Below are 16,681 nucleotides of genomic sequence, written 5' to 3'. Positions count from 1 at the left end.
GGAAATTACCTTCATTTCTAAGAATGAAATTGATAGTTATTTGTTTAATCATCACTAAGAGTCTCATCAAAAAAATTGCATTCCCCTTTTAGAAAATATTTCCATTACTATGAATGATGAAAGTCATTGTTTTCAACATTATAATGCATGTTGTATTTTAAAAGGTATCTTTATATTTAAAATGTTGTGTCTTACACCCTTTTTTATATGTAATTACACCTTGTTTTATATATAACATATCCAAACTTTAAACCCAGGACAGAACCTCACTTAAAAGTCAGAGTCTTCTGGAAGAGAAGAGAAACCTGACAGAGTTTTTTTTAAGTACCAAGACTTGAAGTAACCCATGCACATGGCGTCAGTAAGGTGCTCATTCAGGTGGATCAAACCCTTGGCCACAGATCCCTGGTAAGTGTCCTTAGTGCGATGACTTGCTTTAATTCAATAATTTCTCCTAACCGTTGGTTTTATAGTTATGAATCGTCTGAATGTTTCGTGTGTCAAAAAGCCAAATTTTTCCAGAAATCTATGCATTATGCCTGCTTTTTTGTGTGTGATTCATTTTTATTAAACACCAATTCTCTCTGCTCTCCCTGAATCACACCACATCATCTCCAATGGGAAAGACACTCATCTAAAGGCTGTAGATTGGTGCTCTCTTACTAGGTTCAAATAGTAAAAACTTTCCTGATGTCCAGTGCAGGAGGGGCCCTCTAATTAGCAGGGATACTAGAGGGCACTTCACTAGTATGGTAGGCAGGATAACAGCCCCTGAGGAGGTCCGCATCCTAGTCCGTGGATCCTGACAATGTGTTCTGTCACAGGGCAACAGGGAATATGCTTGTGGATGACATTAAGCTTGCTCATCATCGGACCTTGGGGAGATTATTCTGGATGGACCCAGTGTAATCACAAGGGTCCTTAGAAGTGAAAGAGGGGGAAGGGGAGTGAGAGGCAAAAGAGATGGGACAATGGAAGCAGAGGCCAGAGGGATAGACAGCCATTGCTGGTTCTGAAGATGGAGGAGACCATCTGAACTACTTAACTCTTCCCTAACTGGTTCATATTATTTTCCTTCCCTTCCAAACCATCTCCCCAGTCCAGATAGGTTTTCTTCCCTCCTCCCTCCTTCCAGTTGGTTCCACTTAATGTCATCCAGGGTACACTGGTCTTTGCACTGTCTCTGAACAAAGCTGCCTCCTTCCTTCACTCCTCTGCATTTCATTCAAAGAGTTGCCCCCCTTTTCTCAGCTACTTATCTGGGTCTCACCTTCAGGGTATCCCCAGGGCCTCAGACCCAGTGGGGACCCCACTAAACGGCTGTGAGTACTTCTTGACTGATTAGCAAGAGGGAAGATAATGATGACAGCCAGAGAGAGGATAACATTTATCTTGTCACAGATGACAGCTGCCTATTAGAAATAAAAAGAAGCTTTCTGGGATTTATTCCTTTGTTCTTTCTCTGTTTGGTTTGTTTTGCATGAAAATGAACAGTTTAAATTAATCTCCTTTTTTGCTATTTCATAGGTCACTTATGTTCATCCTCTTTTCTGTACAACATGTATATGGGGTAAGTACATTAACTCTAATTGCATGCATTACTCTCATTATAAATCTTTTTGTTTCAAACAACTCACTCAGTGGGACTTAGTTTTCTCATCTGCAAAGTGAAGGGTTGGACTAGGTGAACTCTGAGGTTTCTTCTCTATTTTACAGTCAAGACTACTTAGCAAATAATTGCCCACGTATTGGAGATTTCTTTATTTTATGACATAATCTTTTGTTAAAATCTGGTTTGTTTTTTTTTTATTTTTTGTTTTGTTTTGTTGTTATTGTTGTTGTAGGAGAGGGGCAGGAAGCAGCTGGGTCACTTCAAGATTAAATCAAGAAATATAAGATTAAATGTGAACATTTTGACTCTGGAGAAAGAGAAGCCTAGAATATTCTGTAATAAGATCTCTTTCTTCTGCTTCCTCACTGAGGAATCAGAATTACTAAACCCCACCCCAGGTGTTTCTGGGAAATCACACCATGGACCAGGCGGTAGACCTTGAGACAGCTGCATGGGTTCAGTCACTATAGAGCACATCTCCATTTGTCCATCCTCTCTAGCTTGGATTTATCCAATCTAATTTCTGTGATTATTTAAGTTAATAACATAGGTCTTTTCAAAGCCAGTCAAAATAGGAAGTTGCCTTCTGGTGTTCTTTTCCTACCACTCAGGAACAGAAAGCACAGGCGTCAGGGAATCAGCAGCTCTCCCCAGGCAGTCATAGTTCACACGCATTTGAGAGCCTCATCTGAAATAATGAATGGAAACCCACTGAAAATTATATCTGGATTTTTTTTTTACCTGATTTCTCCATGTTTATTTCCAGAAAATTATATCTGGATTTTTTTTTACCTGATTTCTCCATGTTTATTTCTCCATTACATTATTTTTTCCCTATTGTAAGAGTCTACAGAGTCTTAAATTTCACTTCCTTTGTTTCTTATGCTCCGTATGAGTGAATAAAATTCTTGAACCAGACTGTTCTAGCCTGGACCCTCCTAGTGGGTTGTGCTGTACAGAGGTTTTAGAGATTTTGCCCCAGAAGTAGCCTATACTGTAGTTGGGTTTGAAAGGTGGTAATGTAAATCAATGCAGTAGCTATGGAAGGCAACTTGGCATTATCCATTCGAATTGCAAATGTATAATCCTGTTGAACACAGGTATTTTCCTTTTTGGAATTTGTCATATATATTTATACTGACTTGGGCATAAAGAAAATGCCCAAGAATACTGGCTTCACAGGAGCGTTCAGTAACAAGAGACGTGAGATAGCTAAACACCCATCAAGAAGGTCTGGTTAAACTAGCTATGGTACTTCATGCGATGGAGAGGGGTTCTGTTAAACTGGAATGATTTTGAAGATGTCTGATTAAGAAAACAGAAAGGTACAGAGAAATACACCCTTTGGGTTAAAATAAAACAAGACCAAAGTGGCCAAAGAATGCATCTGTGTGTACGTACATATGCCTGGGTGTACACGTGGGTTTGTGTGTGCATGTGTATGTCTGCATGTGTGTTACATGTGTACATATGTACGTGTATGTTTACTTGTGTGCACATATGTTTGTGCGTGTGTGTGTATGTGATCATGGCATGAACATGCTTTAAACTATCCAGACCCTGAGTGAGAACAGCTGTCTGACTCCCCTGAGTTGGAAAAGAAGATTTCTTCTTCCATTATCCTTTTGCCCTATTTGAACTTTTAATTTTGTGCAAATGTTGTTTTTTAAAAAAAGAAAAAAATAGAGGCAGAAATGTAGGACTGGTTATTAATCTGGAAATTAATAACTTCTTAAACCTTTTATTCAAGATAAATTTGTTTAAAAATATCTGAGATAAAATGGATAGGAAATTTTCCATTTTCCTTTTTGAGGAGGAACATTAGTTTTTGAGAATGCCAGTGTGTTCCTGGTGAATATGGTTTATACATTGAATGTTGCCTTGTCCGGGGTATGGTCTTTATCTTTTTCAAATGGGTTGACATGACCTGTTTTGGAGATGCAGCTTCTTCTTTTACAAATGCCTCCCCCTTTTAAGGTGGCATTTATTGGGAAACATGTAACGTAGAAGAACTTCAGAGACTGAAATTATCTCTTGCCTTTTCTCTTATCAGTACTAATCAAAGCTTTATATGCAACTATTTCTTTTTCTTTACTAGAATCTGCTAACTTATCTAATTTATTTTAAAATGATTATTTCCTGAAATGTAATTTTGCTACAAACATCTCTGTGATGCTTGGCACACAGTTAAATTAAAAAAAAAAAAAGCCAAAACAAACAAACAATAAGAGAACAAACTTGCCTTTATTATCAAGCCAGCTAATCAGCCAACCTTCTTTTTCTGGTTGTTTTGATATCTCACTGAACACATAGTAATGAATCCCAACCTTAAGTGAACCCAAGTGTTCAGACTAGTTATTTTAAGTGTTTTCATGCTGTCCTGGACCTGGGCTATTTCATTTTTTTTTTCACCTTATCAGAGTTTTGAACTTGATGGTTCTGCATTCATAGATAACAATGTGACTCAACCCTCAAGAGGTATATATTTCTGAAACTTCAAATACATTCTTTAACTTAACTCTTGTCAAGGTTTACATTCTTATATACTTTCAATGACCCTAAGGAGTTTTGTTTATAATAATGTCCTTTTTATTAATGCTCAATTTAAAGTTTTTTTTTATTTTTTTTTGGATTGCCTCTGAGCGTATTTTCCCATAAAAAAGAGGTCTAAATTGTGTGATTGAAAAAAATGCATTTTGGATAGACTCTTTTCCCTCCCATACACATATTCATATACACATGTGTATGTATATATTCCTATGTACACTACTCAGATGTATTTACATATATGCTTATGCACATAGGTGTGTATGTATGTATAGAGGTCTCTCCATCAGAACTATAACTATTGGTTCAAATGTTTTAATGTTCCCCGCCGTACTTTGACATAAAAGCTTAAATTTATAGCCTTGAGTGTAAAAGATCTATCAATCATAGAAATGTATGGTTAATACATAAGAGTTGCAGTGAGGGCTGGACCAGCAAGATGATGAACTAGGGGAAGTTTATCCCTGGTGCCCTTCTGATTTTCCTATCCACACTCTCAGCTCCTATCATCTGGAGCTGCTTTTGTCACTATTCCCTCCCAACCCACAGCCCCAGGCTCTGAAGGAATGCTCAGTGTCCATTGTCAACGCAGGTGCCTCATGGTGGCTGTTCTGTTGTTAAGGGGTCAATTTATGGAAACAGTTACTCTGGGATTATGCTTTTGTACCGAAGTGACAGATGACTCTGGATATAGACAATGAGGATTTGTGAGAACAAGGAGCTGATTCTTCCCAAAGGATGTGTGTGTGTGTGTGTGTGTGTGTGTGTTTGGAGGAAGCATGAACATTAAGAAAATATGTGAGTGTGGAGTAACTCTTTAATGAAAATTTTGGAGGGAAGTTAGGGAGAAGTGGAGAAAGTGCCCAAATGATTCAAATTTAAGAGCTTTCTGGTTGAGAGACACATTAGAAGAACCTTCTTGGAGTTTCAGCAACTTGCAGGAAACAGTTGTCACGTGAAGTCCACAGCTGACTACAGCAGTGACCAGGAAGGACTCAGCGTTCTTGGAGGGGAAGCAAGCGTGTCCTAAAAAGCGGCCAACTTATAATCTAAGTGAGACACCATTGTGTGCTTACAGTTTTCCTAACCATATAACTTATACTCTAAAATTATGCACAACTTAGTAAGTGATATCTTGCTAGGAGAGAGACATTACAGAAGATTTTGGCCAGTGAAAAGTGGGTTCAGAAGCAGGCTTTTTTTTTTTTCTTTTTAATGCTTGCTCACATGAACTTTTATTTTGTTCGCATAATCATCTTCCCTCTTATCAAGCCACAGTGTAATTTCTTTGCCTTTTTATATATCAACATTAGCCTTTTCTTTTCACAGATCCAAAGGTCAAAGTATACTGTGGAATTCTCATGGGTTAGGGAAAGCAAGGTGTTTGTTATAATGTATACAACGGGTACCTAGCTAAGTGAAGAATACTGCTTTACTAAACCAGATGCTTCACTTTCCAGAGTGGAAAGAAGTTTGTGGGTCCTTGCGGAGGAAGAGATTGCGCAGTGTGCCAGTGCTTTCCTGAAAAAGGGTCTCGGGTAAGTGATGTAAAAATACGCATGGTTGGTGGGACGGAGAGATGGGGAGTTGCTAATCAAAGGGCGTAAAGTTTCAGTTGTGTAAGGTGAGTACACTCTAGAGATCTGCTGTACAACATCTTCCTACAACCAACAGTAATATAATATTCACTTAAAAATTTGCGGCAAGGGTAGATCTCTTATTAGGTGTCCCTACCATATTAACATTTTTGAAAAAGACCCACATGGACAGCATACTGGAATTTGAGGTTTTGTGAATGCTTCATACTAAGGAGTCGCAGATTCTTAGCATGTTCTGGTAATTGTCAGTGTTGATAGGTTTCACAATTAAAGTTCTGTATATCCTGATAAGAGATCCCAATTATTAATTTGTTGTATCACATTGATTGATTTGCGAATGTTGAACCATCCTTGTAGCCCAGGGATGAATCCCACCTGATCATGGTGGATAATCTTTTTAATGTGCTGTTGGATCCTGTTGGCTAGGATCTTGTTGAGAATCTTAGCATCCATATTCATCAGTGATATTGGTCTAAAATTCTCCTTTTTGGTAGGGTCCTTGCCTGGTTTGGGGATCAGGGTAATGCTGGCTTCATAGAAAGAGTCTGGAAGTTTTCCTTCTGCTTCAATTTTTTGAAACAACTTCAGGAGAATAGGTGTCATAGAGCTTCCCTATGACCCTGCAATTGCACTCTGGGTATTTACCCCAAAGACACAGATGTCGTGAAAAGAAGGGCCATCTGTACCCCAATGTTTATAGCAGCAATAGCCACGGTCGCCAAACTATGGAAAGAACCAAGATGCCCTTCAACGGATGAATGGATAAGGAAGATGTGGTCCATATACACTATGGAGTATTATGCCTCCATCAGAAAGGATGAATACCCAGCTTTTGTAGCAACATGGACAGGACTGGAAGAGATTATGCTAAGTGAAATAAGTCAAGCAGAGAGAGTCAATTATCATATGGTATCACTTATTTGTGGAGCATAACAAATAGCATGGAGGACAAGGGGCATTAGAGAGGAGAAGGGAATTTGGGTAAATTGGAAGGGGAGATGAACCATGAGAGACTATGGGCTCTGAAAAACAATCTGAGGGGTTTGAAGTGGCGGGGGTGGTGGGAGGTTGGGGTACCAGGTGGTGGGTATTATAGAGGGCACGGCTTGCATGGAGCACTGGGTGTGGTGAAAAAATAATGAATACTGTTTTTCTGAAAATAAATAAATTGAAAAAAAAAAAGAGATCCCAATTATATTACACTATGTGTCATGCTTGGAAATGCAAGCTGTGATTCACCCAGTGTTTTCTAATCTTGTGAACTGCCTTATGCAAAAAGGGTCCTCGTGTCAAATGGTCCATACTTGGACACCACCATCTTGAAACTCAGGCTGCATATCAACATTTTAAAGGCTCTGAGAAGTACTGCAGTGAGGGGGGGGAAGAAAGGTTGTTTAATCTTACTTAAAGTGGTATATCTGGACATTTGACTACAAGACTGTTTTTTGGATAACATCTATTGAGATCACATGGAATAGAATTCTATAGTTGAAGTTGAAGTGATAGCTGCTTCTCCTGTGCCAGGCACTGTTCTGTGTTCTGAAAGTTCTTCAGCTCTCTGGCTCCTCATGACAACTCTCTTATCATCTTACCATGCAGAAGATCAAAGCTTAGAGAGGTTTAGTGTCTTGATCAAGTCCACCTGGGATGGCTCTCTGGCTCCTCATGACAACTCTCTTATCATCTTACCATGCAGAAGATCAAAGCTTAGAGAGGTTTAGTGTCTTGATCAAGTCCACCTGGGATGGCCCCCCGGGTGACTGTGCAAGATTCTCTATCCTGCCATGCACAATAGGCCTCTTAGCTACTGTGTTTCAGGTCATTTGAACATTTATGGACTTCCTCCCTTATATTCTGACAGCAGCAGTTGGCCGCCCACTAACTCATTTGTGCTGGAGCATTAGATCAAACAATTCTTTTGATTTAAAATACTCCCACAATCTTATAAGAAAAGTGCATGCTTCAGAAACTTCAGTTTTTTTGAGTCAGAGCAATGGTTCTGTTGGAACGTGTCCATATCAATCCTATAGAGCATGACACTCAAAAAGCACAATTCAGTTAAGATCAGTCTACAAGGATGCAAAACATCTCCTAAGAGAAGGGACCTTATATTTTCCCCACAGCTTCACTCTATCCGCACACAATACATGGGCAATATGTCAGAGGCTTCTCTGTTCGGCTCTGTCCCTGAAAGCTGCCACCCTATTGAGCTTCTGCTCTGGCAAGTCCCTTTCTGTTCAAGACGCATTGTTTTTTTTAGTACTTCCCAAGCTTTGGTGCTCAGAATTTATCTTGAGCTTTTCCAAAGTTGCCCCATGATATCATTTAAAAACAAAAGGGGCAAACTTCTAGTTTTAAAATAAATAAGTCCTGGGAAAATACTGTAGAGCATGGTGACTATAGTTCAAAATACTGTTTTGTATATTTGAAAGTTGCTGAGAGTAGATCTTAAAAGTTCTCATCCCAAGGGGAAAAGAAAAAAAACAGTAGCTGTGTGAGGAGAGATGCTAAGGAAATGCGTCATGGTGATCATTTTGCAATAACGCATGTATCAGATTTTGATGCTCTATACCTGAAACTAACATAATGCTATATGTCAATCATAGCTCAATAAAAAATTCTTTTTAAAAACTAAGGATGTCTAAAGCTAGCAAACTAGGAAGTACTTAAGCCTCTTTTACATAAACGTACACGTTATTTGGGGATGGGGGAACCCTGGATTTCATGTGAAAATTTTTTAATAAAAACATATGAAAATGTAAATGAGAAGAAAAAGAAACCAGTGCATCTAAATATTAAGACCCTTTGAGTTTGAGACCCAAGAAAAATGGATCGATCAGGTTTAGGAGAGGGAGGGGACAGGGGCACCAGAAAACAAAGAGGAACAGTTGCTTAGATAAAGCTCTGATTTAAATGAGGCTGAGAGTTATTTTTAGTGGGGACATTTAGTGATGTCTAGAGAGACTTGTTTGGTTATCACAGCTGGGTCAGGGGGCGCTACTGGTATCTAGTGGGTACAGGCCCCAGGATGGTGCTCAGCACCTGCCACACAGGGCCAGCCCCTACCCCAAATGTACCCATCTCCAAACGCCCACTGTGCTGAGGTTGGGAAACCCTGCTCGATCCATCGATCGCTGCCACAGCTCTGTGAGGCTGCTTTGACACATAGTTTCATGTTTCCCTGCAAAGCACCTGAATTTCCAATTGCTAGTGTGTGGAAGAGGCGGGAGAACAACCCTGGTAGCTGACTTCAGTTGCAGCGTTGGACAATCACGAGGAGATGACGACGCTCAGATTCAAACACCAGACCTTTGTCCTAACTTTGTGAGCGCAGGGCACCCGAGCCTCGGTTTCCTTGTATTCCCACCATTAGTCCTTTCTCTTGTGTTTCCTGGGATGTTCGGCAGTCACCAGCACTGCACCTGACGTCCCATAACGCAGTGTCCGGGGCCAGGGGTTGCGAGGGCTGACGGGACGGGCTGCACTCGGCCGTCCGTGTCCCCGTTCCTGGGTGGTCAGGGAGAGCAGAATACACACCGCTCCACCTCTGCCCTTTCCAGCTAGACGGCCCCCTCGTGCAGGCTGTGAGTTGCTGGCGGCGGTTCCCAGCTGGGAGTCTGGGAGCTCGGCTGGCGCATAACTGGGAGGTGGTATGGGCGAGAGGGCTCCCAAGGGCTCAGCAGTCAGCCAACTCACATACCATCTCTGGGCTGTGGTGACAGCTCAAGGGGGGCTAGAGAAACAGGAATAGACCCCGTTTCCCAGGGTTGAGGAGCCGCCTAAGGGGGCAGAGCCTGTGAGTGGCACAGCCAGGCATTCCTCAGAAGGAAATTATTCCCCTTTTCGGGGTGAATGCCAGAGTGAGTAGTTTAAGCCCCGATCAGAACTGCTGCGTCTGGAGCAACTGCTGGGAAGCCAGGCCCGGCCCCATGCCCTGGAAAGACCAGGGGTTAGGGCTGGAACCGGGGACCCACGTGAGAGTTTGAGGTGGAGCTGGGGCGTATCTGGGTCAGGGAACCAAGGACTGACAGTTCTGACAAAGTGAAGTTCAGCTGCAACCATGGACTGTGGAGGCCCCTAGTCTAGCTTCACCCGTGTTTTTCCAGCAGCCGTCCCTGCTGCTTTCCTTTCGCCCCCTGCCCCACCCCGCCCCGCCCGACCCCAGCCCAGCTGCATCTGTTGAGCCACTCACTCCCTTGAGCATAATCTGAACCTTCTCACCTGCCTACCCCTTTCTGGAATGTTTCCCACTTGCACTCAGCCTCTGTCTTTCCTGCCCTCCCCAGAGGAGCTCTGTGGAGACCCCAGCCCTCCCAAGGCATCCCCTCCAACTCCCCTCCAACTCCCCCCAGCCAGTGCCGATGCCCCTGGTGGGGACCCCGCCTTCCCTTCCCTCACTGTTACGACCTGCAGCTCTGTTTGGGTGTGAGCATGGATGCCCTTGACCCTCTTGCTGAGATCATAAGCACCCCCTCCTCTCCCTCCTTCAAGGTGCTCATATGGACACACACACAGTGTTGATGTTGACTCCTGGACCCCAGTGGACACCCTAGAATTGAAGCTGCTTACTTGTGTTTCACCCCTTAGGAACTGGGGGTCAGTTTCTCATACTGCTTTGAGATGATAACGTTACATGGCACATTAAGGCAGTTAGTCATAAATCAAATACGTTAAAACCTGACTCCAGCCTGGGCAGGATCGGGAGCCTGGGTGGGTAGCCATGCTGTGCTAGAGCATGCCTGCAGGGACACCTACCATATCTGAAGGGGGGGAGATCAGAATTAGCAGGGAGCCCCTCACCCCAATCCTCCCCACACCTACACACGTGCATCTTTAAGCCTGTTACTAAATGCATAATCTCATGTAAATTCAAATTCCCTTGTGGTTTCAGGAAGGGCCAGAAATAAGTGCCTGAAGCAATGGCAGCCAACAGCCCTTTAAGGGCTCAGGACCATCCTGGAAAGAGCTCCAGGTGGAGGGTGGGAGACTGGAATGTCTATGGCTTCTTCTTTGGGGTTCAGAGTCTCAGCTGGGAAATAAGTGTTTGTCCTGTGGGGCTGATCCTGTCCCTCCCAGCCCTAACAGCCTCAGGTTCTGTGATGTGGGTGTGGCCTTTTACATGTAACAGCTATATAATTGGCTTCCAAAATATTTTGCGACAATGCCCTAACATCTCCCCTAACTTCATGGTAGTCCCTCTTTAAGGACATGAATGAGGTGGCATTGGGAAAATTTTAAGGTTTTCTTTACTAATTTCAGCAGAGGAATCTTCACATTTTTGATGGCTGCCTCCTTGCAGGGGAAATTATGTGTCTTTACAGAATAGGATGGGACCTTTTACAAGTTCCACTTTAGTAACTAGAAGGATACTAAAGACTCTTTCTACAGCTTTTTCCAGAATAAAATATATATCCATACTGTCTTTTGTTCAAGGGAGTCTAGCATCTGTTGAACTGTTAACTGTTATAGTAAGAACTTTATAGTTTGGTGGTTTTTATACAAGGGGTCAAAGAGCTTAAAACTCAAGACCTGTCTTAGTTTTTGCAGTTTGAAAGCTAAAATCACACATTAGCAAATCAGTGTTTCCTATGGGAATTTTAAATCACAGAAAATGTACAAGTATTTTTCCCCACAATCTCATTCATTTGTCCCACACACTCCTAAGAGCCTGCATTCGATGATAAAAATGGAATTTGCTTGGGGGATTTTAATTATTAACATTTTTCATTGTGAAATTATTTGCACACAAAGTTCTAGAGCTCTATCTTTTTCCCTCACACAGCTGTATTCTAGTACACTATAGCCTGATAAATGGTACAGAGCAATTAGTATTAGATCCCAAAGTTCCCATAACTCACTTATGCTATATTTTGGTGTAGGCCAATTCCAATGACAACTGACAAATTTGATCTTTCTCTTCCAAGAACGCACTCCCTAGCTCATGTTGTCTCTGTTGGAGAATTCTCTGAGAAATGAAGCCGGGCCTGATGGAAGTCTCAGGGGCTTTGAGGGGACAGCAGATAACTCAAGGGAGGGGCCCCAGGAAGGGATATTGGCCTCGGGGACCTTAGGGAGCTACATATAGTGCATTTGTCACAGAAAGGCATCAGGACCCAGAACTGGAGAAAATATAGTGTCTACAGAACAAATTCCCCAGTACAATTTAGCTCACCAGCTGTTTATGACTTTGGCTTTGCTTGTTAAATGTTCCCCTGTCAGGAATAGTAACCTTGATTTCTGAAGAATGAAAAATTTGCAGAAACGAACAGAATAGATCTTCAGTTGCAGAGGCTGGAGGGAGTATTTCTGAGCAGGGCGTGGGAAACCAAGTGGGGAGATTGAGGATACAGGTCTATCATTTTATACTATTTGGTCTATTAATGATCATAGTGGTAGAAGTTACAGTAGCAGCTTGTGTCCATATACAGGAATGACTTCAACTAACTAACACGGCTTTCAGTATGCTGACAGAGCTCTCTCTCTCTAAATCTAGCATTTGTGCTAGAAGGCAGGAGAGAAAACTAGCTTGTATTTGGCTATTATGTGGTAGAACATGTTGTTTTTCCAAACAGGCCAGGTGTGCCGAAGCTCACCAGGGAGTCCTAGTGGCGGTGTGGTTGTGAAGGTAGGTTTTGGCGTATCTGCCCTGATCAGTCACCTTATTAAATGGCCAGTGATTTGCAGCAGAGCCTTTGGCCTCCGCATGTGGAGTTCAATTCCATAGCAACGAAGACTGCTGAGCTCTGCGACCCAGCATGAGCTGAGGCCAGGCGGCAGCAGAGCTCAGCAAATGTGGGGACTACGCTGAACTTGAGAGGATCAAGGTCATTGCCAAAGGGGAGACAGTCTTGTTGGTGGTGAGAAATAAGGGCCAGCAATACAGGTGCTTCCCAAAGCAGGCCATAGTCCCCACAGGAAAACGGGAAACAGTATTTGTAGCTCTAGAAAACTTCTCTAGGGCAAGGGTAACATCTGACTAAATTAATTAAAATGCTGAATTACAAAGAAAGTTAAAGTAGATTTCTCCTTTCAAATACTATTTTCAATAAATTGCCAAGAAATCCCCGGGGGAAACAGCTATGTCTCCAACGTGCTAATTTTTTTCATTCCTGTGTCCTGGGAGCTCATCTGCAATTCATTCAGCAGATAGCCGTTCATTCATCCCATTCATTCATAGTCCTTGAGCATTTGCCCTGTACCTGTCATCACGAGGCTTTAATGAGTAAGTAAAGGTCCTTGTGGCCTGGAACTCAGAGACCAGCAGAAGGGACCAAGATGCACGTTTGGCCATTATTTCTGGGTGCCCGAGGAGTGCCAGGCACTGTTGGGAACTTGGGGGGCATCAGGGTAAGAACAGACAGAAAGCAAGGATCTCTCCCTGGGAGAGTGGGTGGGGCGGGGGGTTGAGGCGGAGATAGTGGAATCAGAGGTCATCTAGTGATGGCCTGGCACCATGTCCTGTCAGCCCCTAGGGCAGACACAACAAATTACCACATGCTTGGTGGCTTAAAACCAGAGAAATGTATCTTCTCACAAGTTCTTGAGCCAGAAGGGCACAGGCAAGGTGCTGCCATTGCCGTACTCCCTCCACAGGCAAGAAGGGAGGCTCCATCCACTGCCTCTTCCAGCTTCCATGGCGACTATCAGCATTCCTCCCTGCCCCTCCAACCTCTGTCTGCACACTGCACCGCCTTCTCCTCTGTGTATCTGTGACGAATCTTCCTCTGTGTCCCAGGACCCGTCAGATAATCCAGGACCAGCTTCTCCTCTTAAGGTCCTTAATGCCAGCACCTCATTTGCCATCTCACGGGCTTTCCACAAACATAGGGATTAAGATGTGGACATATCTTCTTGTGGACACCATTCAACCCACTGCAAGTGTCTGGGCTGAGAGAACAGCCTCTGTTCGGTCCTGAAGGGAGAAGGAGACAGGCTGGCGTGTTTGAGGAATCATAAGGAGCCGGGAAGCTTTGGCCGTAGTAGGTGAGGGAGGAAGGGATATGAGGTGCAGGGGGGAAAGCAGGCACAGGCTCTTTCCAGGTAACAAGGAAGGCTCTGAAGGATTTTGAGGAGTGTGGAAGCGTGTTGGATATGTGTTGTAAAGAGATCATTCCTGCTGCTGTTTGGAAAATACAGGAGTGTACATGGGGGACGGGGGGCAGTGTTAGGGAAAACCTGTCCGGTTTTTGTCCCAGATGGGAGGTGAGGTTGCTTAACAAGGGAGTGCATGAAGTGGTGGGGGAAGCAGATGGGTGGCAGGGATATTTGGGAGGCAGAACGGATAGGAACGAGGAGGACAGTGGAGGTAGGCAGGCGAGGGGCGAACAGCTGTACCAGGAGTGCTGTATGACCAAGGAGCACGTTGCGGGGCATGATCTACAAGTCCCATTTTGGATTTGTAGAGCTGGAGGTCAGTTGAATATGGTCAGGGCTCCACAGAGAAGTTGGGGCTAGGGAGGGAAGTTGAGGGGTTGGTTGTTCAGCATTAGACGCCATTAACTCCATGGAAAAGGTCAAGTTTGCCCAAAAGAAAGTGAGAAGAGACCAGGGCAGCCCTGTGGAGCTCCAAGGGGCTTCTCTGCAGCAGGAGGAAGGGCGTGGGCACAGAGGACACAGGAGAAAACACGGAGGGGACAAGGTGCAGGGATACTGAGAAAACAGAGCAGGGGTCAGCTGGTTCCAGCCCCTCAGGGAGGCCACTGGGAGCTTCCCACACTGTCTCATTCAGTTCCCACAGCAGAGGTATGCCGGACTGCTCTTCTGCCGTTTTTAAAGATGGGGAAGGCACTCTTCAATAACCAGGTTCAAGAGGTGATTTACTTATTGCTCAGCAGCAAAGGCCTATCTTCTGGTTCTCAGAGCAGGGTTCCTTCCACCGGACCATGCAGCCTCTCAAGAACACGACTGGGAATCCCAAGTCAGTGCTACCCCAGGCCAAATGGACCAGTTTATCCTCCCATTAGCTAGTGAGGTGATCCGAAGGTACAAGAAGACACTCTGCCACCACAGTCCAGTCTCCTTGGACTGTAATCCTTGAATAACACCTTTTCGTTGTTTATTGTCATAACCCTTCATGATATCCAGCACTTTCTCCCATTATAGGGGGAGACCTGGCGACGCTTAATGAAAGAGCTCTGTTCCTCACGGAGGCCTGTTTGAGGCTTTAGGTGATGCTCTAGTGTCACCTAGTGGATCACTCTTTGAATTACAGCCAAGCTTGGAAAAGGCAGGACGGTTGGCGCTGAATGGTGTGTTTGAATCAGAATGTCTTAATCCTTTCACTATTTCCTGAGTTCGTGTTTAGAATGTACACCGTGCCAGACAGCGGCCATGGTTCTGGAGCGGTAATAAAACGTACACACACCCCTGGCCCCCAAAAGCTCTCTGGAAGACATCATCCCAAGCACATATTCCTTAAACTAACATGCATGAAACAATAATGAAAAATAGGTGATGAGTCTTTTTAGGTGCTATTTTAGGGTGGGCAGAAGGGTTTATGCAACAGTGAGATTGATCAGAACTGGAGTGAAAAGAGCAGAGCAGAAACAATTGAAGTTTGAGGACCTGAGTTCGAATCTTTGTTTCCCTAGGCGATAATCAAGTGGTCTCTGTCTCTCTGAGCCTCGGTTATGTCATTTGGGAAGCAGAAAAGTAGCTGTAGGGTGGCTTTCTGCTTTACGGATGTAAGGATTCCATGAGATGAATGCACAGTGCTGTGTTGGTGCCTAGAACAAGTGTCTTCCCTGCCACCACCACCATGATGGTTTGGGTTGGAGGAAGGTTGAATCTGAGCTACAGATGGAGAAAGGCTGCCATTGCTTCAGGCAAATGGGAGGCATGCATGTGATTGGAGCAGAAGGTGTAGGTGTGGAAGTGACAGGCAGTAGGTTAGACTGGGTGGGGGGGTGAAGGGCAGACTGTCCCCATTGTAGTGGGTGATGAAAACAGTGACAGGGGCAAGAGAAGACTGCAGAGGAGTTGACAGTTGTCTGTAGAAGTGTGTGGAAGCCCAGGGTGAAGGAAGGGAGGGAGGCTGGTGCTTGGGTAGCCCATGCGAGATGACAAGACCAGGACAGGGAGTCTCTGCAGGGGGATGACAGTAAGACACATGAGATTTAAGTCAAAGAGATTAGGGTGGCCTTGGCCACAGGGTGGACATGGAGAGTGCGGGAAAGCTGACAGCCATGTGGTGAGCTTATAGACGGAAGGAAAAAATTGCCATCTGTTGGGTCTGGGAAGAGGGGGGCAGGGAAGCTAGTTTGGGAGTGATGTGCTTGGCTTCTCACGTGAGGAGTGTGAGGGAGGAAGGTTCAAGAAGGGTCTAGAAAACAGTTTTGAGATTGGCAGGATCTGAGAATGACAAAAATAGAGGCCTTTAGTTAATTTGATGAAGATTGCTGTTTCCTAAAGAAACTTTACAAAAGAATATAGAGTACATTGGGATAATTTTCTTTTAAGTTTAAAAATAAGCCGAGGCTGGAGGCAATGGACATGTCACTGCAGGTGTGGTGTGGTGTGAGTGGGGGTTGGTGGAGGGACCCCCCACTGTGCCAGTCTGAGGTGTGGGAAGAGGAGCACTTTGGGGAGCAACTGACTGATGCACGTACGAAGCAAGCCTACTAGGCATGGGTGTCTGAGTAAGTTATACCCCTAAATAGACTTTTCTAATCTACCTGGGGATACTAATTCACATTTCTCGGTGTTGGTGGATGGATTAAATGAAGCAAGATCTGGAGAGTAACAGGCACAGGACCAGACTCCATAAACAAATTCCTTCCTTTCCAGGACACTTTGATGATCACTGTCATGGTCATAGAGACTGAGGGTGATTTGGAAATGTGTATGTAATTAGTGTAATAAAAACATCTTTCATAGTCATTTGTTCATTCACTAATGAATGAACAAACAAACATACGTTTGTACT

The 16,681-nt window shown here is 43.9% G+C and overlaps 1 protein-coding gene across 5 annotated transcripts in view; it reads left to right on the top strand.

The window, feature by feature from the left end:
- The first annotated feature begins 257 nt into the window (after positions 1–257).
- Positions 258–16,681, top strand: part of COL4A4 (collagen type IV alpha 4 chain) — a 111,248-nt gene continuing 94,824 nt past the window's right edge. For all 5 annotated transcript variants that reach the window (XM_044241727.1, XM_044241726.1, XM_044241728.1 and 2 more), the window contains exons 1-3: positions 258–408; positions 1,528–1,570; positions 5,620–5,697. In XM_044241727.1, coding sequence (XP_044097662.1) covers positions 347–408; positions 1,528–1,570; positions 5,620–5,697 — 183 coding nt within the window. In that variant the 5' untranslated portion in view covers positions 258–346. The remainder of the gene's footprint in view (positions 409–1,527; positions 1,571–5,619; positions 5,698–16,681) is intronic.

Source organism: Neovison vison, chromosome 3, assembly GCF_020171115.1.
Source record: "Neovison vison isolate M4711 chromosome 3, ASM_NN_V1, whole genome shotgun sequence".
NCBI classification, from domain to species: Eukaryota; Metazoa; Chordata; class Mammalia; order Carnivora; family Mustelidae; genus Neogale; species Neogale vison.
The sequence above is the reverse complement of the archived record's forward strand: the minus strand, read 5'-3'. Positions and strand labels throughout refer to the sequence as shown.